Genomic DNA, 24,337 nt, shown 5'->3' on the forward strand with positions numbered 1-24,337 from the left:
ATGCAAAGACTCTGTCCCAATCTGAGACCGCAACGGACACCAAGCGCTGGTGAAATGAGGATAGCTTGCGGTAATTTGTGTCCGAAGGATGTTATCCATTTTTGATAGGGCCCGGGTGGGAGGTTTCTTCTGTAGGATTAGGTCTTCTATTGGGGTTGGGTGGATTGTAAGTGGTCCTTCCCAGAGTTGGCCTTTAGAAAGGAGGACAGTTGGAGGTGTTCTAACCAGGATAGTTTGTGGCTGGGCCGGTTGGCCTGAAGGGTATGGAGCGAGGGTACGAAGCAGGGGTGGCGATATTACACAACCGGGTATTCTCCGGCTCCTGACAGCATAAGATTGTATATTTATGTATCCCGGGGGGAAAAGCTGGATTGTGACAGAGGTAAGCCAGTGCACCCACTCGGATCGGAAAGTTATCTTGTTCCACATGTGAGTCCCACATACGTGACGGAGGCGGAGTTCTATCTTTGCTGCGGCGCCCATTGTTATTGTCTTCGATATCATTTATTAAAGTGATTATACTTTTATGACATTTGGTCCGCAGCTTTCTGGGTAGGTAGTATGTATATTTCTCTGACACAGTTTAGCGAGTTACGGATGGTACATAGGGGTGCAGTTCTTCTTTTTCCGTACGTCTTTGCGCTTTGTACTTTTGCGCATTAGTTATAATATGTATAGCAGATACATTTTTTCCCTCCGTGGGCCTCAGTGAATGGGTTTTGTCTGCTCACAGATCTTGTATGTACTGATATGTGTTCAGTAAAATATCCATCATTGAGTTTTCTGACCTTTTTCTCCTCCGCTCTGACAGAGCTAATTGCAATGTGAGATATTCTGGCTGAACATTTGCTTTTACATACTGACTTAAAAAGCTTTTACCAGAATGACAAGTTATCCCCTCTGTACAGGATAACTCGCTGACCAGTGGGGGTGCTGATTAGTGGGGGCGCTGACCAATGGGGGCGCTGATTAGTGGGGGTCTCACCGAGTCCCGTTCTCCTATCACGGCAGCAATGTCATTCTGAATGGAGCGCTGGCCTAGGATGTGCTCATTCACATTTAATGGGACCGCTGAGATCCCCACTCGGATATTTCCGTCACTTCCATTTGAAATGAATGGAGCGCCGACCCGCATGCTCAGTCAGCACTGCAGTGACAGGAGAACGGGACACAGGAGTCCTGTTCTCAAGATCGACGGGGATCTATGTGGTGAGACCCCCACTGATCAGCGAGTTATAGATGGGGGATAACTTGGTATTCTGGTAAAACCCCTTTAGGCTGTGGTCACACAGGGCGGAAACCTTGTGGAATGACCGCAGCGTGTCAGCACGAATATATTGCGAGATTTCCGCGGCAGAAATGCTGCTTCAAAACCTGCGCCATTCGGCTTCGCTGCCTGTATTTCGCTGCAGCCGTCTCTCCACATAGAGAGGCCGCCGCGGAAACGGCGATACAATTGACATGCCGCGGCTTTGAATTCTGCGTGGCATGTCGGCTTCAGTGCGGCTAAATCTCATGTAATTCATAGATGTAAGTGCGTGTGTGTGTGTGTGTGTGTGTATATGTATGTATGTATGTGTATATATATATATATATGTGTGTGTGTGTGTGTATGTATGTATATATGTATCTATGTATGTATGTAATATGTATATATATATATATATATATATATATATATATATATATTCTTATATAATCACACACTCTTCGAAGCCTGTCCCTGCTTACCATTTAACGAGTGGAAAGATAATCTCCTCTGGTGTATGCACTGTAGACCTGGCACATGAATTATTCAGTTCCCGGTATACTGTTACATGCCTTCTGATGACTTAATCGTTCGCTGCATTAGGCTGCGGGAAATATTACCACGCTCCATGTTCATGCACAATTCATTATAGAAAAGACGGGTTGCAATATTTTTCTGGTCTGAAGGCTTAGATGATGTGCGTGACTTTGTGAATTCACATACACCGTGCATGGCGAAATCACAAGTGCGTTAGACGGCCCTTTAAACTAATGTAGCTTTAAATGCTAATCTGTAATAGTAGGAGACATAAATTGCACTCGGTACAAATTTGTATTCTTTTTTTTTTTCTCCCAGGTTTTCTAGATGTATGCAATGGCGTCGAGCCACAGCTCCTCAGTAGTGCCTCGCTCAAACAGCAGCAAGTCCTTGTACAGAAAAGGACTGGATCCTTCCCAGCAGCTAGGACTGGTACGCTCACTTCCGGATGTTTGTCCCAAAGAGCCTACAGGTAAGTGCCCTGACTCCCGGGTTGTTTGAAATATATATTTTTTTGTATTCGGCCTATTAGGGCCCTTTTACACGGAACGATTATTGTTCAGCTTATCGCTGGATTGTGCGAAACTGTGCAGTAATCGTTCCGTGTAAACTGCCAGCGACTGAACAGCGAACAGCAATTCGTTTACTTATCTTCATCGTTCAGTTTATACAGGCATAAAAATCAAATGATGATCGGTCCGTGTGAACAGGCAGTCCTTCATCTATGAACAGCTGCCTGTTTACTATGACTGGAGACGGGCAGCTGGAAAATATCACCGTCGCGCTCCACCGCCATTCACTGAGCTATTATCACTCCTGTGTGAAAGCATAGGAGTGATAATTATTGGGTTGGTAGCATGCAGCGCTATTGCATCCTATATAATGCTGATCAGACAGACAGAAACTGAATGGACCCCATTATACTCAATGGGTCAGTCTGGTTCCGTCTTATAATGGTTCCATTCAACCACTCTATAACGGAGCAGAAAAACGGACCCTCTTAAGCCCCATTTTCACGGGGTGACTGTCGGGCAAAGGATGCCAGACACTTGTCCCCGCATGTACTCGCTCTCCCCCACCCCTCTCCATTCACGTAACACAGCAGCCGTTCAGTACTGAACAGCTGCTGTTTACACTGAACGATCAGTGATCAGGATTTTATGCAGCCTGATCGCTAAGCGTTCGGTGTAAACAGCAGCTGTTCAGTACTGAACGGCCGCTGTGTTAAGTGAATGAAGAGGGGCACTCTAGCTGCATCTACGGTACCTGCTCTCTGCTTATATTTACTATTGATAATAGACAGATTTCTATGGTCCCCAAGAAGTCCCATAAAGGGAATCTGTCACAGGGTTTTGGCTACTGAACTGCCTTGTAAAGTCTTGCCATGTACTTCTGATTTGTACAGAACAAAATAAAATACGGGAACTTATAGAAAAGATAATTGTTAATAGCAGTAACGATGATGCTTGACATATTACATATTACACGTGCGGTTGTGCTGTACTTTACTTGAGTGGTATGTTGTTCAGTGTATTATGCTGTAGTGCTTCGCATATAACTCGGTTTGTCGTTACTTTGCTTTCCATAGGTGATTCTAACAGTTTGTGTGACGAGCCGTCTGTGGTTGCCGATCAGCACAAATGGACTATTTATCATTCCAAAGTGAACCTCCCAGCAGCATTAAATGACCCCCGACTCGCAAAACGGGAGTTTGATTTCTTTACGAAGACATGGGGCCAAGACTTTGTGGAGACGGACATCTTACCCTCACCCAATCTTCCACCCATTAACCAGGAACACTTTTCACCTTACATCCAGCAAACCAGCCTAGTAAGCTAAACCATTTCTACTAAGGTTTTTAGAAGCTGGCCAACCAGTAGAGATTGTAGACGGCCATTTTCTGAGTGGCTCATTGGTCGTTGTTGGTCAATCAAGGTTGTCGTGCCGGAAGACAAAGTCAAAAGTTAAAACCACAGATTGCCAGTCAAATTTAGCTTTGCTCATTGACGTACCCTGCGTTTTTACACATGGCGCACACGGGCTGTTTAACTTGAACAGCTTTCCAAGTATTGCAAACCACAACCAAAAAAAATCCAACGCAGCAGATCCTCTGGCCGGTGCTTGTAACTGCAGGCGCAGGTGTCATTAAACTTAATAGGAGTTGAACTTTCAGGAAAAAAACATGTCAATATGTGACAATTGCATAAGATCATGTATAAAGTGCTGGGCGACATGATGGACGTTCGATGGACGCCTTTATAGTCAGTAGGGTACATCGGGCACTGTTCATGTCACTGAAGTGCCACATTCAGTACTTCTATTATTTTAATTGTTCAGTTCTTGTGATGGAGCCAGTCAACAGAAATTACAGTGTAAGGAGGCCTAACTATTCTAGGCAGATTGATGCCAAGTAGAGTCTAAAGCCCCATTTACACAGGACGAGTGTCGGGCAATTGATGCCCCACACTCATACCTGTGTCTCTGCGCTCCTTTGCTCCTGCACGGGAGCTAGCAGAGCTGTCACGCTCACAGAGCAGCCATCTGGGGGGCAGGGTAGTGCAGGAGATTTCTCTCCTCTCGCTCCCCTGCCCCGCTCCATTCACATAGCACAGCGGCCGTTCACTACTGAACGGTCGCTGTTTAAACTGCATGATCAGCAATGAGCTTCATCACTGATCTTTCATGCTGCATGAACAATGAAGCTCATCACTGATTGTGCAGTTTAAACAGCGGCTGTTCAGTAGTGAACGGCCGCTGTGTTATGTGAATGCAGAGGGGCGGGGGAGCGAGAGGAGAAAAATCTCCTGCACTGCCCCGCCTCCCCAGCTGGCCGCTCCGTGAACCAGCCAGCTCTGCTAGCTCCTCTGCAGAAGCACAAGAGCGCGGAGACACACGGACAAGTGTCGGGCATCATTTGCCCGACACTCATCCTGTGTAAATGGGGTCTTATGCTGATATTGGCAATTCAAAATTTTTATTTCTTTATTATAGCGATACTATATAAATATTGCTAGTCATCAGAAATGTCCAGTTTTGCAATCTGGTCATTTTGGGAAATGTACAGCATACCCTGAATTTTCTGTGCAGATTTTACGTCTGCTACAGACGCATGTGGTTTTGAGAAACCCATCCACATACGTTACACCAAAAATCTGAGACACATCCGTGACGTGTGAGTTTTTTTTATTCTTTGCTTTATGATGGTTAACGAGTTGAAGATCTCATTGTGGGGATACAAAGTAATCACTAGAATATTTTTTTTGTCTCCAGAGGAGCTAGCGAAGGTTAATTCACATGTTTTCTGTTTACCTTCAGAGAGAAAAAAATCACGACAAATGGAAATCCGTATGTCCTCCGAAAGATGACTATAACAGGACGGCGTTTTCACATGGTATGTCTCCATTAAAGAGAGCCTAATGCGTCCTGTAAGCAGCGTAAGCTCAAGTTTATAGGCTCACAGGAGAGGCCAATAAGTTCGGGCTGGGCTTTTTATACTCGCCTGCCTCCCTGCACCCTTGCTACTCTCCTACTAAGCTACCGCTCAGTGTTTACATCGATCTGATCTATTTGTTTTCTGTTTGCATGCACACATAGAGAACAGTATGCATTGAATGAAGAGATAAGCCTGATGCATGCTCCGATCGTTGGCTGCTCAGGTTGGCATTGAAGGAATAGGGAGGCGGATGAGTATAAGTAGCATACCCCTGGACTCAGCGGCCCCTGTCCCAAGAGCCCATTGACTTGGTTTATGGTGCTTATAGGACCTCACAAGTTTAAATTATTGGTTATTAACATATATCTTTGTATCAGGCGTTTCTTCCATTAAATTATATAGATTTTTGTTATTTGTCAGCAAATCCTGGTGATTTTAGTAGGGGGCACAGGCAATGTAATATGCAAGGGGACACTTGATGTCTGATTTACAGTGGGCTGATGACAGATTTGGCACATTGAAGCTTAGCATTTCTGATTCATAAGCTTTTCCACTGAGACGTACAGAACCAAAGGGGGCTGATAGTCACTCGTCTTTCCTATCTACGTAGCACTAACATAGATGGTTTTTCCCGTGTGACTTCTGTCCGATTCGGAGATGGACAGAACTTGCATGGCAAAAGAGCACATTCATTTGAGTAAGTGAATTCACACAAGTGGTTTTTCTCTTGGACCCTTAGTCTAAGTTATAAACATCACTGCATCTCCTATTTTTTTTTTGTTCTTTAAGAATCGCCCATTATTGTCTATAGGAGCTTTTAAAAAAAATGCAATTCAATTGCATGCCTTGTGATTTGTATGCGATTTTTTTTTTTTTTTTTTTTTTTTTTTTTTTCCTGCGAATGCGTTTTTAACACAGCTTATTATGGGGGCCACATGAAGAAAAGAACCAGGAAGTGTAGAACAGAGAAAACCGTGCGTCATGAAAACACAAGAAAATAGTATAATTACATGGAAAATGGGCAGTTTTTCACTGAGCAAAATCGCCCCTGCTTGTTTCACTGTAGCCTCAAAGAGGTTTCTCCTCTTATAGGATGGCTAGGATCTGCCATCACGTTGTGATCGGTGGGGGTCTGACCACCGAGATTCTCAGCACTTTATCCTTTAGGGGGCTTTTAGTGAATTGTTGACACCATTATGTAAACGTGCACCCACTCGCACCATACATATATAGTGGTTACATTGTGGCTGTGCAGCCATGTATTTGTTACCGTTTTTACACTGTATTGTTTCAATCTTCTTTCAAGTTCTGAAAGGATGCCGATTCATAGATTTCAGTTTCTAGTTCAGTCATTCTGTGGTTCTGTTCTGCATATAGGCAGGAAGTGGAAGACCTGAGAGTAGCAGCGATGAGCACGGCAACAACCATGTCACCTCGAGACATCCTAGTTCATCGATTTAAACCTTTTTCAGTTATTTTTTTTTCTTTTTGAACACTTTTTTTTTCTCCTTTTTCGTAACCAAACAACAAAACATAGACTGCAATATACATGAAATTACAGGAAGGTACGAGGTCTATAAACCTGCATGTAGACAATCCTAATCTTTTTTTTCTGAATAAATGAGACACTTGGCCAGTGGGGCGGATTTATCAATATAGTTACACCATTGTTATTAAGGAGTACCTCCAGTGTCACTCTCCCATTTGATCTAACATGGCAAGGCAGTTGTATGGCTCACAGCAAGTAACGTACATGGGCCCTTTTTAATTAGAAAAAGCCCCATGCACGATACTCTCTGCGCTCCGCACAGCATGCAGTTGCATCTCCCCATGCCTTCAGTGAGAGTAGCACTGAAGATACACTTTAAAAAGGTTTTTAAAGCCTGCCGGCCTTCCTTAAAGGATGTATCTCCTGTTCATCCCAGCGTCACCCTGTTTATAGGCTGCAGTTATCCTGCACGTAGGACATCACAAATTTCTGCAGCCAATGACAAATCTCACTGGTTGCCTCGGGTTATAGGGGATGGCATAAAAAAATAGCCATTACTCATCTTTTTCACTTTATCTCTGGTCTAGCACAACCAATCCGGTTCCCTCTGCTTCTTTCGCCATTGAAATGGCAAGCACATTTGTTGTTTACATGACCGCTGCCTCGAATCACTGGCCTCAGTAGTTATCAAACTACTAACGACCACTTGTCCGTTTGTATGTATGTGTGTGTGCTTCTCATGCTCCGCCCCGGTAATGTTATCGCAGGTCTACAGTATATATAAAACACATCTTTTGGAAGGGGAGGACAAAAATAACGTTATGTCAGACACAACTCAGCGGTCCTGACAGGAGACCCCGACCTACCACGACCACAGAGATCCGGTGGGCTGAAGGACATGCGATGACATCACTGCTGTGGGAGGAGCAATTCTGTAGTTTGGTAGAAAGTACTAGATAAGCCTAACAGAAACTACCATAACCTGGGATGAAGTCCCCGTCATGTGATCACCTGTGTGGGTGGAGTCAGGAATCACATGAGCAATGGCTGATCACTGTATCCAGGAGCTGTGTGGAGTCAGTGGGGTCAGGATGTATCTGTAATGTGCTGTTTGTATAATATGTATAGTAAGCATGGATGTATGTAATGTAGTAGAGCTGTGTCTGTGCCGCGCACGGCGTGTAGCTGAGCCGTGTCTGTGCCGCGCACGGCGTGTAGCTGAGCCGTGTCTGTGCCGCGCACGGCGTGTAGCTGAGCCGTGTCTGTGCCGCGCACGGCGTGTAGCTGAGCCGTGTCGGTGCCGCGCACGGCGTGTAGCTGAGCCGTGTCGGTGCCGCGCACGGCGTGTAGCTGGGCCGTGTCGGTGCCGCGCACGGCGTGTAGCTGGGCCGTGTCGGTGCCGCGCACGGCGTGTAGCTGAGCCGTGTCGGTGCCGCGCACGGCGTGTAGCTGAGCTGTGCATGTAGCAGAACTATTTGGCGCATTGCGCCACTAGAAACGCTGGTATTATAATTTCCTAATAATTCCTAGAATCTACCTAATCAACATGTGGCCGCCAAGACCTGCAACTGGATGCGGCAGTCATGTGAGTGATGAATGTTACATCGCTTATTGTGTCACTGGGGACAGAAGTGGAGGGAACTGGTTTGCTGCTGGCACCATCCCAGAGACACATTGGAAGGATGAGTAATAGGGGGTTCATTTTTTTATGCTATTACCTTTCCTGGGGCAAGTGGTTTTTTTCCCCTTTTTTAGAAACAGAAAACTTCGTTAACTAATTCTTTGTCTCAAATGTGATATTCCAGGAGTATTGATAATCCATTCTTGTTTTTTTTTGTAAGAACTGCAAAATAGTCCTTAATTTCACAATTGACTAAGCTTTTTACATAAAGAGTGATGCTATCCTGTATTAGCATTTTATAGTGATCCATCTCAGTAAAATCGATGTTTACTGATAGTTGTTTCAGTAAAATCTTGCTTAGGCCCAATGTTCACGGGCGGATTTGATTTGCGGAATCCGCGCAGCAACAAGAGCGCAAGATCCGCAGTTCAAGCCGCCCATTGGGAAGTATGGACGCTTGCACCCCAATTAACACATGCCTATTTGTTCTCCGGATTCCGCATGCAGAAAACAAATCACAGCATGCTCCATTTTAGCGCAGATTCCGTGTAAACGGCTTCCATTGAAGTCTATGGCCAATTGCAGTCGGGCTGCGGATTCCGCGGGAAAAGCAGGAGATTTGGAAAAAAAATATCTGTACTGTACATGTCCAACGGCGAGCCATGCGGACCATCCGCAGTACAGAAAATGTGAGGTACGTGTGGATGCCGCTGCTGGCAGGGTTGTATTCCGCTGCGGGCTCCCGAATGCGAAATCTGACCCTCCCGTGGACGTGAGGCCTTATTATTATATAACACCTGATCTCTGGTAAACGTTACTGTACCTTCCAGAACAGATGTAAGAGTCTGAACTTGACTTTTAGAATAGATATCACTTTGGAATTGAGTAAGAAGGAGCGATCTGTCGACAACAAGGAATATAGCAAAAACAACAAACAGCATTTCATGGTGCAGCAAACAGGTAATGAGTTAAGAGCAAAGTATCCTGGGAAATACTGGTCCGGTAGAAATATCACAGATGACATTATTTAGTGGTGTAACCTTGATAAAAAAAAACAGTTTCAATAAGATGAAACAAGCATCTATTACCAATTCTCCAGCCTTTATATCCAGTAGATAAGGAAAGTACGTTCCTTAGGCACAATAGATGTTGTACATGAGAGCTTCAAGTGATCAGTAAGAAAGGGAGGGTTCCATAGACCACAAACAATCCCTACGATTCTCACTAGAATACCCTGTCTGACTGTGGGGTGATCATCCCAAAAAGGACGGCCTCACTAACAGGTAGCTGTCACCTGTTATCAAACAAGAAGACCCTATGCAGATCACTTGCAGTCACATGCCCAATGTGTTTCTCCAATCTCAGTCATTTCTGGGATCATCATTGGACTATAGAGAACGAAGCAATAAACAAAAAAAAAAACGAGCGGAAATGAATGATCGTTCAGTGTAAGCGCAGCCAGTGATTGAACAATAAATTGTGCACTTTTTGTGCAGGCAGTCTGGCTTTTTTAAGCAGCTGTTAGATTTGAGGCGTCTGTGGAAAAGCGTACAGGAAGGAGAACTGGTTCCATGGGATCTCCAATGCGTTCACTGCATATGCTTGAGGATCGCGAGTCAGTGACCCAAAGAACAGGAGCTAACAGTTGGGTCTGGATGTCATCAAATCCACCTCTGGCATGCTCTACTTGGCGCATATGGCTGGAAAGACTTCCTTGTGTAGTGCCTGCTTTCCGGGGTCTACTCTTTACCTGCTGAGGAAGTCTGCCATCCAATTTTTCCACGCCCGGAATGTGGATGGCTGAGATGGCTGGGACATGTGCCTCCGCCCAGTGGAGAATTTCGACAACCTCCCTCATCACAGTTGTGCTGCTTGTGCCACCTTGGTGGTTTATGTACACTACTACAGACGCAACAGGGATCAGATGACTGGACAGAATCTGAGACCAATGGGTTAGATACAGGCGAATGGCTCTGAATTTCAGTACATTGATGGGGAGGGACAATTCTGATTCGATCCACTGTTCCTGCAGTGTCAAGCTGCTGAAGATCTTTCCCCATAGCCTAAGAGACTGGCGTCTGTGGTTATAGCTTTTCAGTGAGAGGCAGCCACCCCAAGAGGGAACAATGGATCGATTGAGGGAGGATCATGGGCTGGTCCAGGGACTCGTACGACCTGTTCCAGCTAGATAGGATGGCTTGTTATAGTGGACGACTGTGGAATTTTGCGTACAGGATTGCCTCGAACCCTGCTACTGTGAGTCCTAGTACCCACATGCCCTGCTGTATGTAGATGGGAGGGCTTGACCACAGAAAGCGGACTTGTTGCTGCAGAAGCACGTGCTTGTCCCTTGGAATTTGTACCTATGCCTGAAAGGTGTAGAGGAATAGACTGAGAAAGTTGAACTGACGTTATGGAGTCAAGTTGGACTTGGATGACTGATTATCGTGAGGTTCTCCATATAGGCCATGTGGGACAGAGCCCTGATCAGTATGTCATCCAGATAAGGGATCGCCGCGATCCCCCAGGATTGAAGAATCGCCACGATTCCCCAGGATTGAAGAATCGCCACAACAGCCGACAGGACCTATTTGAACACTCAGGGAGCTATTGCTAGGCTGAACGGCAAGGCAGTAAATTGTAAATGCTTTAAATGGCCTGCCAACTGAAGAAAGTGCTGGTGGGACTGACAAATCGGGATGTGGAGATCGGTGCCCTGGATGTCTTTTCACAAAAGACATTCGCCTTTATCCATTGACACAATCGCCGCTCAGATAGATTCCATACAAATATTACGTACTTTGACATAGCGATTCAGGAGTTTCAGATCTAGGACCGTGCAAACCGATCCATCTTTTTTAAGAGGTGACAAAAAGGTAATAAAATGTTCTAGGGAAGCAGAACGAAAATATATAGTGTACCCCAAAGAGACGATTTTGTCCTCCCAAGAGTCTTGAACATGAGCGAGCTATCTGTCCCTGAAAAGCAGGAGACTGTCCCCACCCTGGATGACTGCAGTGGAGAACCGCCCTTTGTCCCGAGGAGGAGTTTGTTGAGGAGGGCCTGGTTGCTTGCAGGTGGGAATACCAGGCAGGCTGTGGCTTGAACGTTGGGCATTTTTTGTGTCCTTGAGGGCTCTGCTCCGAAGGCCGTGGGATGGAGCGGTGAAAGGAACGAAAATTAAGTTGTTTTTTTCTTCTTGTCACTGTACTGACAAGTGGCCTATATTGCAGAAGATGGGAACTTTCTGCCTGTTACCTCTGAAATAATTTAGTCCAGGTAGCTCCCAGTAAGCGGAAGGCTGGTTAGCGACCTCTGTGGACCAACACTTCAGCCACAAGTTACGATGAATTGCCACAGGAAGTACAGAGGAATGAACTTGGAGCCTGGCAGCATCCAGGGAGACCTCACAGAGGAACCTGCCTGACTGACAGAGCTGAAGAGCAGTCTCCGCTAACTCTTTCTGGGAGACATCGTAAAGGATGTGTTGTCGTAATTGCTTTGTCCATTCGGAAGTGGCCCTACTAACTCAGGATGAAGCAAAAAGCGGGTGGAGGGCCGACTCGATCTCCTGGAAAAATGATTTGGGAAAGGATTCCAACTGTATATCATGTTGGTCCTCTAAAAGCTAACTCCTCTGACAGAGAACAGGGTAGTGTGTATGGATAGGTAAAGAGAAACCAACTTATCTTGTAGATATGATACCTTTTAATGGCTAACAAAAATACATGGTGTTATAACGAGCTTTCGAATCTACGCAGGGTTCTTCCTCAGGCTTAAATTAAATAGATCAGAAGAGGTGAGACATAGGAACTAGAGATGAGCGAACCTACTCGTTTATGGCGTTTTTGCACTCGAGCACCGCTTTTTCCGAGTAACTGACTACTCGAACGAAAAGATTCGGGGGGCGGCGTGGTGAAGCGGGGGGTAGCAGTGGGGAACAGGGGGGAGCTCTCTCTCCTCCCCCCAACCCCCACTCCCCTCTGCAACCCCCCACTCACCCCCGGCGCCCCCCGAATCTTTTCGTCCGAGTAGTCAGTTACTCGGAAAAAGCGGTGCTCGAGTGCAAAAACGTCCGAACCGAGTAGGTTCGCTCATTTCTAATTGCAACATCCAACAATGGTGGGGAAGCCCACTTTTTGATTCCTCAGGGAATGGATACATTTTACATCCAGGCACTTATGCTTGAGGAAATGTCCTCCTCAAATTCCACACAGGTAAGGAATGTCTTATGTGTACGTCTTGACGTCAGAAAGAGAAGGTGTCTTCGATGGCAGAAGAATCCTTGTCTTTCAGATGGAACATCTCTTTAACCGCTTCTGAGAGGGTCTACCATTTTGGAGACTTTAAAAGATTGTTCCTCATCCTAAGGAAGAGTCAGAATCCGACATTTCAGCCTTGGAGCAGGCGTTATCCATAGAGTGGATAACTGAGTGGGACGCTGTGGGTGAAGGCGAGGCAGAGAAAGGAGGCGATGGTTTTTGACCAGGCGACTTTCTTGGTCCGCCATGCTTGTGTTCTGGTAGGAATGATTCCTCAGTATCGGAGCCTTCAGTTGGTTTCTGGCTGGATATCCTGGCAAGCATCTTCACACTAGACCTGGAGACTTTCATACAGTCCAAAATCATCAACAGTAGGGAGTGTGCCCATGCTGGTTCGGGACCCTATAGGGGAATGGCAGTGGATGTCCCTGGGGTAGGTTCACTGGCTGGTCTGGGAAGCAGGCAGTTTATGCAAATGGACTCCTGCTGACTGCATGAGAATTTGGTACAAGGGTAGCATGCAAAGTATGTCGCAATGGGCGTGCTCTGTTTACTGGGTTTCACCCTAGAATCCAACATTGAAAAGGAAAATATGCCTAACTGCAAGGTGTATGCAATGTGGTTGCGGCAGGCTCAGAATCTACAGGTGGGCTAGGGTGGTGAGGAGCTGCCTAGGGCAGGTCTTACCCAGGTTGAGGAGATCCCCTCTACATATGAAAGGGAGGAGCTGCAGGAAAAATTGCGTCCAGGATAAGAGTTATGGGAAAATGGAGGGGACTGATTGCCAGTAGCAGAAATCCCTCCCCTGGAAGTGGATCCCAGCCAACTTTGTGGTGGCCGAATACGAGATCCTATTATCTGTAAGGGTATTCCGTGCAAACATGCGAAGGGAACACCTCTTTCTCATTACCCAACAAGGGCAGGCCGGAGGGGCCCGAAGGACCAAGGGCAGGCCGGAGGGGCCCGAAGGACCAAGGGCAGGCCGGAGGGGCCCGAAGGACCAAGGGCAGGCCGGAGGGGCCCGAAGGACCAAGGGCAGGCCGGAGGGGCCCGAAGGACCAAGGCCTGCCCTAGGGGACCGCGTTAAGGGGAAGAAGGGCAGGCAGGAATTGGAGGCACGGACACTGTGCCACCAAAATTCGTCACATGGTCACGGCACTGGAAGTGACTGGACCGGCGGTCAAAAAACTTGGCGGAACTCCCCATTAATGCGACACAACTCTCGGAAAGCCAGCCCTAAGGGAAATTACCCCTCAAGGCAACATTGCATGGGCCCACCTCCCTCTCAGGCTGCAATAGAGACGGTTGAACATGGAATGAGAAGCCAAGCAAGTGGGAACAAGATGGGAGGAGGAGAGGGGGTTGGGATTAAGGGAAACTACGGGTCATCATAGTTGCCTTCACGGAGGGAAGTGCAACATGCCTTTGCATCGATACCCAGCCTGATCCTTTTGCTATTTCTTGCCTCCCTCTGTTGGGGAAGGGGAGCTCAGGAAATTTAACCAAGAGGATCTTCGCTGGCGGGTCACAGAAAATTTACGGCTGTGCCACCTTGCCTTCAGGAGGGATTGCAGCAGAAGGTAAATTAGGTCAATTCTGGTGTCCCTCCTTAGTAGTGTAGTAGGGGGATTCTTTCACCCTGTGAACCCAAAAAAAACAAGGAACTCCAGGATCTTGAAGACCTGCAGCCGGAAGGTCTGACTTCTATGGACGGACACTAAACTTAAACTGATTTAGCTGGGTGGCTGCAGGAAGGGTATAGCTGAAAGAAGTCAACTCTTGCTTTGCTTAGTGTCTGGCTCCTAGCGGCAGGAGCTATATCCAATGTTTTCACTCTGTCCCCAAATGACACAGCCGAAAACGGGCATCTTACAACGTGATTCAACAAAAGGCCCTGAATATATTTAAAGAAAGAACCAATCAACAACAAGTACAAAAAACAAGAAGAGGAAAGCGTTTTCATAAATGCATTCATAGGCTAAAATCAGGAGCACCATATGGTGTGAATGACACCCTGTCTTGGTCTTGTTTTTTTGTAACTGTTGTTGATTCTACTTGTTTCAATATTGTCAGGCCATTTAAAAATAAAATAAATGTGTGTGTGTAGGTCAAAAAGAGGACAGGTTACACGTCTCAAAAGTTTTTAGTTTTATGACCTTCCTTGATTCATTTACCTTGATGTAGATGTGGTCAAAGGTCAGTGAGCCTGTCCTCATATTTTTCTTTAACCTACTTACTCATTTTATTGCTAAGATTTGTACTACCTAATGAAGATCCCAATCCTGTATGGAAACATGTAGACTTGTTTAGGTGGACCATAAATAAATGGACTTTCATCCAACCTTCTCCCAAGATGTAGGTGGCAGCAGCGTCCGGTCTCCTTTTTCACATTTCACTTCCAACAATGACTAACCTTTGATGATGTACTTATTGTTGAGTTATATATATATATATATTTGCTATATCTTCTCACTGAGTGTTCCTTGTATGTTTCTAGGTAATAAATCACGGGCTGATCTGGATCAAGTACCTAAGGTAAATCTAATGACCTGTTTTAGTGCAGATTAAATCTTCTTACTACGGTTTACCCCATTAGACATTTCTTCTCTGCATTTTCTTTCCACCTTTTCTATAATTTAATAGCCCTGATGGGTCCTAAAGTTACATTTACAAGACTGCAGTTTTTTGCTAGTACTTGATGGCTTCCTTTTTGTATTGTTAAGGGAACATCCTATTTTTCCACCTTTTAATGTGGGATCATAGGGATTTGGTTCAATTTAACCCCTTAGTGACGGCGCTATTGTAAAACTACGTCCTGCTGTTGCAGGACGTGTATGGAGGGAGGTAGCGCCGCTATCTCCCTCCATACAGCGCGGGCGTCAGCTGTTTATTACAGCTGACACCCGCGGGCAATAGCCGCGCTCGGCCGATCGCGGCTATTAACCCTTTAAATGCCGCTATCAATTCTGACAGCGGCATTTCAATCCCCCGAACGCTGTTTGGGGGTCCCGCACGGCCCCCCCGCGGTGAGATCGGGGGAGCCGTGCAGGTGTCATGGCAGCCGGGGGCCTAATGAATGACCCCAGGGCTGCCTTAGAAGACTGCCTATCAAGCCATCCACACAGGGTGGCTTGATGGACTGCCTGTCAAAAAGCAGTATGACGTAATGCTATAGCATTACGTCATACTGCAGGAGCGATCAAAGCATGGCATGTTAAAGTCCCCCAGGGGGACTTCAAAGTAAAGTAAGAAAAAAGATCAATAAAGTTTTTTAAATTGTAAAAAAAAAAAAAAAAAAGTTATAAACGTTTAAATCACCCCCCTTTTGCCATATCTATTATTAAAAAATCTAAATCATAAAATAAAAATATGTATTTGGTATCGACCGCGTCCGTAAAAGTCTGATCTATCAAAGTAGTGCATTATTTTTCCTGCACGGTGAACGTTGTCCGAAAAAAAAAATAAAGAACGCCAGAAATACACTTTTTTAGTTACCCTGTCTTCCAGAAAAAATGCAATAAAAAGCGATCAAAAAGTTGTATGTATTCCAAATTGATATTATCGAAAAACAACAGGACATCCCGCAAAAAATGAGGCCTTGCACAACTACGTCGACTGAAAAATAAAAAAGTTATCGTGCGCACAAAATGACCGCAGAAAATAATTGAAAAAAATTAAATATCTTTAAAAAAAAATACAAGTACTACAGCAAAAACAATACTATATAAGTTTGGTATCGTAGTAATCGTACTGACCCATAGAATAAAAATATAAGGTCGTTTTTGTTGCAGTTTGTGCGTCATAGAAACAGGACGCACCGAAAGATGGTGGAATGTCGTTTTTTTTTTCCATTTCTCTCCGCTAAGAATTTTTTAAAAAGTTTTTCAGTACATTAGATGGTACAATAAATAGTGCCATTGAAAAATACAACTCGTCCCGCAAAAGACAAGCCCTCATACAGCGACGTGGATGGATAAATAAAGGAGCTCCAATTTTTTAAAAGGGAGTAGGAAAAAACAAAAATGAAAAAAAGCAAAAAAGCTCCGTCACTAAGGGGTTAAGGAGTTGTCTACTTGTAATCTATTGATGGCCTATCCTTACGATACACCATCAATAGTACATCAGCAAGGGTCTGTTGTCCAGGACCCCTGTTGATCCGTGTGTTCATGCAACTGAGCTGATTTCTGCAGATAGCAGATAGCTTCATTTGGACTGCCGTGGCCAGGCTTGGTATTGCAGGCAAAGTTCCTATTCACTTCAATGGAAACTTTGCTGTAATTCCATGCCTGGCCACTGCAGAGAGAATGAAGCTGTCTGCTTCCTGCAAATATCAGCTCAGTGCACAAGCACACCAGCCCAGCAAGCAGCTGATCACTGGGGATTCCCGGCAGCGGACCCCCGCTGATCTACAATTGATGGCCTATCCTGCGGATAGACCATCAATAGTTTGCAACTGTATGCCCCATTTAGGAGCATTGGGTCTGAGGCGTATTGTATTACACTGTTGCTGGGAATTTAGGACATATGGATGATATAGCAGGTACTGTTGTATCTTGTCGACACCGGAACTAGGCGGTGGAGACATAGATATGTACAGGAGGAGTTTTGGGTAGTGCCCACAGCTGCTGTTTGGCTAGATGCACACCGCCAGAAGACTGTGTCTGACACCGGCCGAGAGTGACAGTGGCCGACTGGACGTCCCTGCTGATCACCATGCCGCTGCCATCATGAGAACGAAGGCCGGGGGCGACAGTGACAGTGGCCGGCCAGAGTGCCTTGCACTTCACTGTGGCGCTGCAGGAGGAGGACTGGAGGGCATATTGCAGCAGAGGCCGGCAGTGACACTAAGTGCTGAAGGCAGCAGCGGAGACGGGTGAATGGCGGGGTGAGTGACAGGAGGAGCAGGGGGAGGACAGATTGAAGTGCAGGTTGAAGCGCAGACCGGCGAGGACACTCAGTGCTGAAGGCAAGGGTGAGCAGCACAGTTACTGATAGGAGGGGACATGAGCCAAGTACGCCAGGATCACTGACAGGGCCCAGGATGGGAGATGGCAGCCCAGCATCAGCCAATCCGCTGCTGTGGGCGTCACCTAACCATCCACCTGCACAACCCATGCCTCCACCCATTCTTCATGGTGGAGACAAGATACAGTAGTACTGACGCAGCAACTACAATGTTACTCTGTGGGGAAAAGATTATCACAAAAATTATTAGAATTTGTAAATGGTCTGAATTCTTGTGGGTGTCAACCAAACTTCCACTCCCCTCTCCCAACTATTGGGAACCCTTAATTAGGAGTAACTAGTGCCTAAGAATATGTGAATTCTATGTGCCCCAAGTTATACATTGTTCTACTATGGTTGACCAAGCTCCTTATCGTTGCCATTCTGCTTTTACAAATGAAATGTGGGCTAAAATGGGGGAGTGGGTTGCAAATAAATGAAATCAGTCATGTGAGAAGTATAGATTTTTCTCTTCTTACTCCACAGATCTTCATGAAACCAGACTTTGCATTGGATGATTCCTTAACATTCAATGCTGTTTTACCATGGTCCCATTTCAGTAGTGCGAGTGGTAAAGGGAGCAGAGATGCGGCATCGGCTAAGCTGCTTCAGGAAAAGGTATAGTTGTTGGGCTTTACATTTCGGAGTTCAGCAGGAGTGTTTTCCTTTCATTTATATTAAATAAAGATCCTTTTAATGTTCCAACTAAAATTGTATTCCAGCACCATAAAATACATAAACTAACCATTTTACGGCTAATCCTTTAAACAAATAAATTCTTTCCATTGTCCTATTTTGACCCTCATACCCCGGGCTGTGGAGTCAGTAGGCCAAGCTTTGACTCCTCAGTTTTCCCAGACTCCCAGCTCCCTCATACATGAATAAGTGATACATTTTTCTTTTATTAAAATAGTATGGTTTGGAAATGTTTTTTGATCAGCAGAGGCTTAGGCGAACAGAACATATGCAGAATGTCCCCTACTTATGGACAGGTTCCATTCCAGGAAGCTGTTCGTAAGAACATTTGTTCGTATGTCCAAACAAATACCTGTATGGAGAAAGATCCCGGGTGGATCTCCCTCCATACAACGTCGGGTGCAGGCTGATTCTTACAGCCTGCACCCGCCCACAACCACTCCGAGAAGCCGTGACGCTCATCGGTCCTGTTAACTCTTTAAATACCACTGCTGACAGTTCCGATGAGCGGCGCGGCTTATCGGTGCTGTTGCAGGTGGGTGCAGGCTGTAAGAAACAGGCTGCACCCAAAGTTCGGGGGTCCCGTACGACCCCAGCGCTGCCAATGCAGAGAGCCTATCAAGCAGTGGTTATAGAATGCCTGTCTGTTCCCTGTACAGTATGATCTTGAACTTGCAATCATTTGATCTCTTATACAGTATAATGCAATATTGGGGTATTGCATTATACTGTATGAACAGGCTGCCTATTAAAGACTTGACACGGGCATATTTTAATATGCAAACAATCGAGGCAGCCCTGGGGGCCTTCAGAAGGCCCCAGTCTGCCATGACACTCAGACATCACCACTGTAATCTTATCCCAGGGGTAAAGGTTTCTTCAGGACATTTAAATGCCACTATCAAAATGACAGCATGTAAGGGGTTAACAGCCTCGGTCTGCATTCTAGGATCGGGGCTTTTGCGGGAAGGTGTTAGCTTGCAAAGACAATGATACCTGCCTTTATCGAGTGGGTTCAGCTCCCGAGCCTACTGAGTACACCGTATATGATGTGGACCTCCTATAGACATCCTAAGTACACAGGGTATGTGCAGTTAGGACGTATATAGCTGTATATGTGGGTATTTGACAGATAATTGATTTGCTCTGGATTTTCTTTGGCGAATCTACAGCAAAACGTACGTGTGGATTTCTCTCTATGTATTGCAAAAGCTGAACACGTTGCAAGTCCACAGAAGAACGACATGAATACCCACTGAGTACAGAGATTTGTTATACTTTCATCCACTTTGTTGGCACTACATCACTATCCTGCAGATTCTCACAGTAAATTCGCAGTAAATAGGCAATGTGTGCATTTTCCTTTATGCCATGTTTGAGCATACGCAAGACATAAGACCCAAAACTGCATGGGGACTGGAACCTGAACAGTATCATATGAGGCGGAGATGTCTTTGGTCTCCTCCTCACATAGTTCCCTACCTTACAGTCTTTTGTAAGCTCCCTCTAGTGGCAGCTTAATTCCCACTGGCGGATTTCCACCGCGTATCATGCGCCGGAAATCCACGGCGTTGCCCCACAGCTATTAGGTTCTATTAAAACTAATAGCGCAATGCTCATGGTGCGGAATTCCACCCTGGAATTCTGCCCTGTGAAATCACCTGTAATCACCCGCGGCATGCTCTATTTTGCCGCTGGCGTACGCGGAGACATTGCAGTCAATGGAAGCCATCCGTCACGCTATCTTCCGCTGTGGGCGTGTCATATGACACTGCCGGCGCGTCACATGACACTGCCCGGCGCCTCTGTACTGTGCAAGCGCATCGGCACCAGATGCGGAACATCGGGCAGCGGATCCGGAGGTGAGTATGGGGTCTTTGGGGGGGGTGCCGTGACGGTCTCCGCTGTGGTATTCCGTTTGCGGAGCCCGTCACAGCCGTGGGCACTAGGCCTTAAGTCAACCAGAAATAACCTATAACTCTATGGGAATGGACACAGAGCATTTGGACCTTTTTTTTACAGAGAAAACTGCGCTTTTTAAAAACTTTTGACATGTCAGAGCGGCGTGTCAAAAGTTCTGATCGGTGAGGTTTGGCTGCTGAGACCCCCACAAATCAATGAAATGAAGGGGCTGCAGCACTCAGCCAAGCAATGTGCCCCTTCGGCTGTCTTCACTGCTTGTTGGTTCCTCTCAGCAACTGAAGTCGGAAGCATAGATGTCTATAATAATCTATGCATCCATCTTCAGTTGCCCATAGGCAGTTAAGACAACCAAAGGGGCACAACGCTTTGGCGAGCGCTGCAGCCCCTTCATTTTATTTAACGGTGGGGGTCTCAGCACCCGGACCTCACCCATCAGAACTTTTGACATCTCAGAGCAACATGTCAAAAGTTTTTAAAAAGTGCACTTACTCTTTAAATTTCCTGCAACTGCTTATTACCTAAATTGTTTCTATATTACATAACATAACCCGCACTATAGGGTCCAGTAATATTTTTCTCCTAATTCTTTTTGTTTATGTCTTTAAAAGCAAAAATCAGTTTGATTACCGTTATTAACTTTTGTTGATTTGTTAGCTGTTAGCACTCCGCATGGTTTTACTCACCATGTCCACTTTTTTCTCTCTCGTTCAAGCTGAGCCACTATTTGGACATTATTGAGGTGAACATCGCCCATCAGATTTCCTTACGCTCCGAAGCCTTTTTCCACGCTATGACCTCCCAGCATGAGCTACAGGACTACCTCAGGAAGACCTCCCAGGCTGTAAAGATGCTGCGGGACAAAATATCTCAGATAGACAGAGTAATGTGTGAGGGATCCCTACGAATCCTACGGAAGACCCTGACCAGAAATAACTGTATAAAGGTGTATAATAAGCTAAAACTAATGGCTACAGTGCACCAAACTCAGCCGACAGTTCAGCTGCTGCTCTCAACTTCTGAGTATGTTGGGGCGCTGGACTTGATAGCAACAACCCAAGAAGTTTTGCAGCAGGAACTTCAGGGCATTCACAGTTTTCGGTAAGTGATTTATAATATAACTATATGACACAACACACAAAGGAATATGTACTGAGAATATTAGGAGCACTACAGCGTCACTTCCACCACAAGGGAAAAGTCCTAATGTCACACCGTGTCAGCAGTAATTACTACTTTACCACTGACATAATGTGACATTACAGTCTGCCATCTGATGAAAGCCTTGGTACAAAAAATGATTACAGTCTATGGCCTTAAACATTAGTATAAGGGGGCAGAATTGAGTTGTGTTTACACATTGCTGATTTGCTGTGAAGTTTGATGCAGATCTGCAGAACATTTCACCTTTTCAGTTAAATTCTAATTGAAAGGGTGAAATCTGTTGCAGATCTGCAGCAAATCGGCTACATATGAACGTACCCTAAACATCCCCGTGGTAGGTAAGCCACCTGCACACGACCGGGTTGGATTCCGGATCCCACACCAGTATCCGACCCTGTGCCCGGCTAGTGACCCAGCATACCTGTCATTCTTCTTTTCTTCTGTGCTGCGGATGTGCTGGCAGGTGAACCGTCGCACATTGCGCAGTACAGAATTACCCGCGGCATCGCTAGGCGATGGTGCGGGTCCCACTACCTTTTGCAAAGATGATTGTGGAAGAGCCGTGGGATGGACGGCTTCCATTGACTTCGTAGGAAGCAGTCAGTGTGTAGCCCGCACAAAAATAGAGAATGCTGTGAAAATCCCATTCACAATGGTTAAACTGTACGTGCTGCGGATTTTCAGCAGTTAATTTCACTATGGAAAATCTGCAGCATTTCTGACCCATGTGAATATACCCCAAGGCGATGTTCACAGGGGGGGATTTGCGGTGGATATTCTGTGTGGACTGTCCGCATGGAACATCTGCAACATTTACAGTCGCAGCAAAGTGGATTAGATTTTCATCCGCACACTGCAGAAAAGATCTTCCCTAAATCAGTGTGGAAATAGACCTGCGATACAGAATGTAAATCTGCAGCGTGTCAAGTATAGCAGCGGGTTTGTAGCGCGGATTTCACCTCTTCAAATAAGGGAGTGACATCCGCACCACAATCTGATGCAGTTTTTGGGCTAAGCATTAGTTGCAGATTCTCTGCTGCGGCAAATCTGCCCCATGTGAATCTACCCTAATGCTACAGCAGAGAGATGGAAAAAGGATCACCAGACAATTGGGAAGCTCAAAATGAATTACTAACCATCAGTTGTTCAATTCTTTGTGATATAGACATGTGCCAGGAGACTGTCGTCATGTTGTTGGTGTGATAGCCTCCTCGTAAACTGTATGCACATGCCAAGGATCGGGTTTATACGTTGGATGACACGCTGTATTCTCACTTTATTCGCACAGCTCTTCTTCTTCTTTGTTATCGCTGCTGTGTTGACGCCAATTTACATACAAAGACAATCTTTCAAACAATTGAAAGATTGACAGTTTTAGTGTTTGTTTAGCATAAAGTGTTAATGGACGGTAATGTCCATTAAAACTTTATCAGCTTCATTTGCGTGTGAAAGAGCCTCCAGGAGCTGTTTGCAGAGCACAGCATGTGGTCTGGGCTCTGCACACAGCTCCATTGTTCTTGCAAGGGCTGTCGGCAGAATACAATGTAATCTCCGACTCCCGTGCAGAGCACAGCGTGCGGTCCCTGTCAAGCTTGACAAAGTCTACAGATGGTAGCCGAAACGTCGCCATTTTTAAACGATAGGTGAGTGAATAAAGATACATCTTCAGATGTCTTGAAACATTTTTGACACCAGAACTTGCTGTCCTGCATTACTACTTTCCTTGGAATCTCTTTTGGATTTGAATCCAGTTCACCAGTGAGTGCTAATAAGGCAAGTGCTGCAGCTACTTTATTTTTTGTGGATCTATCCTCAGGATAGGTCATTCATAGTTGATCAGCTGGAGTCCACCACTTGGAACCTTGGCCGATCAGCTGATGGGGCCCCTGCTGTCATTGCTGCTACACGTTGGAAGCTGCTGCTCTGACCCATGTAGTGGCCAGGACTTGTAACTGCAGGCGCAGGTCTCATAAAAATCAGTGGGAGCTGCACCTGCAGTTATAAGCGCTGGCCACTTCATAGGGGTTGGAGAACTAGCCGCAGCTGCGTACCCCAGGGTGTAGCATCAATGACAACGAGCATCCATTGATGACGTATCCAGAGGATAGGCCATGAGTCTGACTGCTAGGTATTCCACTTCTGGGACCCTCACTGATCAGGAAAATGGGATACCTCAGTGCCCTCTGCTTAAATGGAGTGCCAGTCATGTCTGCCCTCGCCCCCCCCTCCCTCCCCAACTCCATTGACTGTTTATGGGACAGATGAAGATAATCAATTACAGAGCTCACCTTTGTCTGGAAATTCCATAGACATGAATGAAGCGGTAGTGAGCACATGTAAACCTCTCTCCATTCAAATAGGGGACTCGTGATCCCTATTATTGTCACCAGTGAGGGTCCCAGAGGTGGTCAAACACCTGTCCTCGGGTTAGGTCATCAATAGGTGATTAGTGAGGGTCCACTGCTCGGGACCCTGGTCGATCAAGTGATCGGGTGCCTGCTGTCTGCAGCAAAGCGAAATCTTATCCTATAACAGTACATCTATGCAGGGGATTTGGAGCTCCGTACAAAAAAAAAAAACGGAGCTACAACGACTATAAACACATATATAGATTAAACAGGTCAGAATTATTAGTCCATGAGGACCCAGTCGTGCTCCTGTTTTGCTGACTTTTAGTTCTTTTCGTCTCCACAGGCACCTTGGGTCCCAACTTTGCGAACTGGAAAAGCTCATTGATAAAATGATCATCGCAGAATTCACTTCGTACGCTCATTCGGACTTGAACAGACCTTTGGAGGAGGATGGCCAAGTGATAGAAGAGGTGCGTGAATAGTTTGATTTCAATTCAATGTCAGTTAAAGCGTCCCTCCGGGTCGCACCAGCTTCTCTGGCTACCTGATGTACACTGTGCATTAGTATGCATCATTAGTCTAAAGCCCTACATCTGCTGTGATTGGCCATT

The 24,337-nt window shown here is 45.8% G+C and overlaps 1 protein-coding gene across 1 annotated transcript in view; it reads left to right on the forward strand.

Moving 5' to 3' along the window:
* The window catches only part of VPS54 (VPS54 subunit of GARP complex), a 73,828-nt gene that overhangs the window by 12,019 nt on the left and 37,472 nt on the right, over positions 1-24,337 (forward strand). Inside the window, exons 2-8 of the mRNA XM_066595492.1 lie at positions 2,105-2,258; positions 3,375-3,616; positions 5,102-5,177; positions 15,089-15,126; positions 18,082-18,213; positions 20,927-21,312; positions 24,070-24,196. Of these exons, the coding sequence (XP_066451589.1) occupies positions 2,114-2,258; positions 3,375-3,616; positions 5,102-5,177; positions 15,089-15,126; positions 18,082-18,213; positions 20,927-21,312; positions 24,070-24,196 (1,146 nt within the window). The 5' untranslated portion in view covers positions 2,105-2,113. The remainder of the gene's footprint in view (positions 1-2,104; positions 2,259-3,374; positions 3,617-5,101; positions 5,178-15,088; positions 15,127-18,081; positions 18,214-20,926; positions 21,313-24,069; positions 24,197-24,337) is intronic.

The sequence above is a fragment of the Eleutherodactylus coqui genome, chromosome 3 (assembly GCF_035609145.1).
Source record: "Eleutherodactylus coqui strain aEleCoq1 chromosome 3, aEleCoq1.hap1, whole genome shotgun sequence".
Lineage (NCBI taxonomy): Eukaryota > Metazoa > Chordata > Amphibia > Anura > Eleutherodactylidae > Eleutherodactylus > Eleutherodactylus coqui.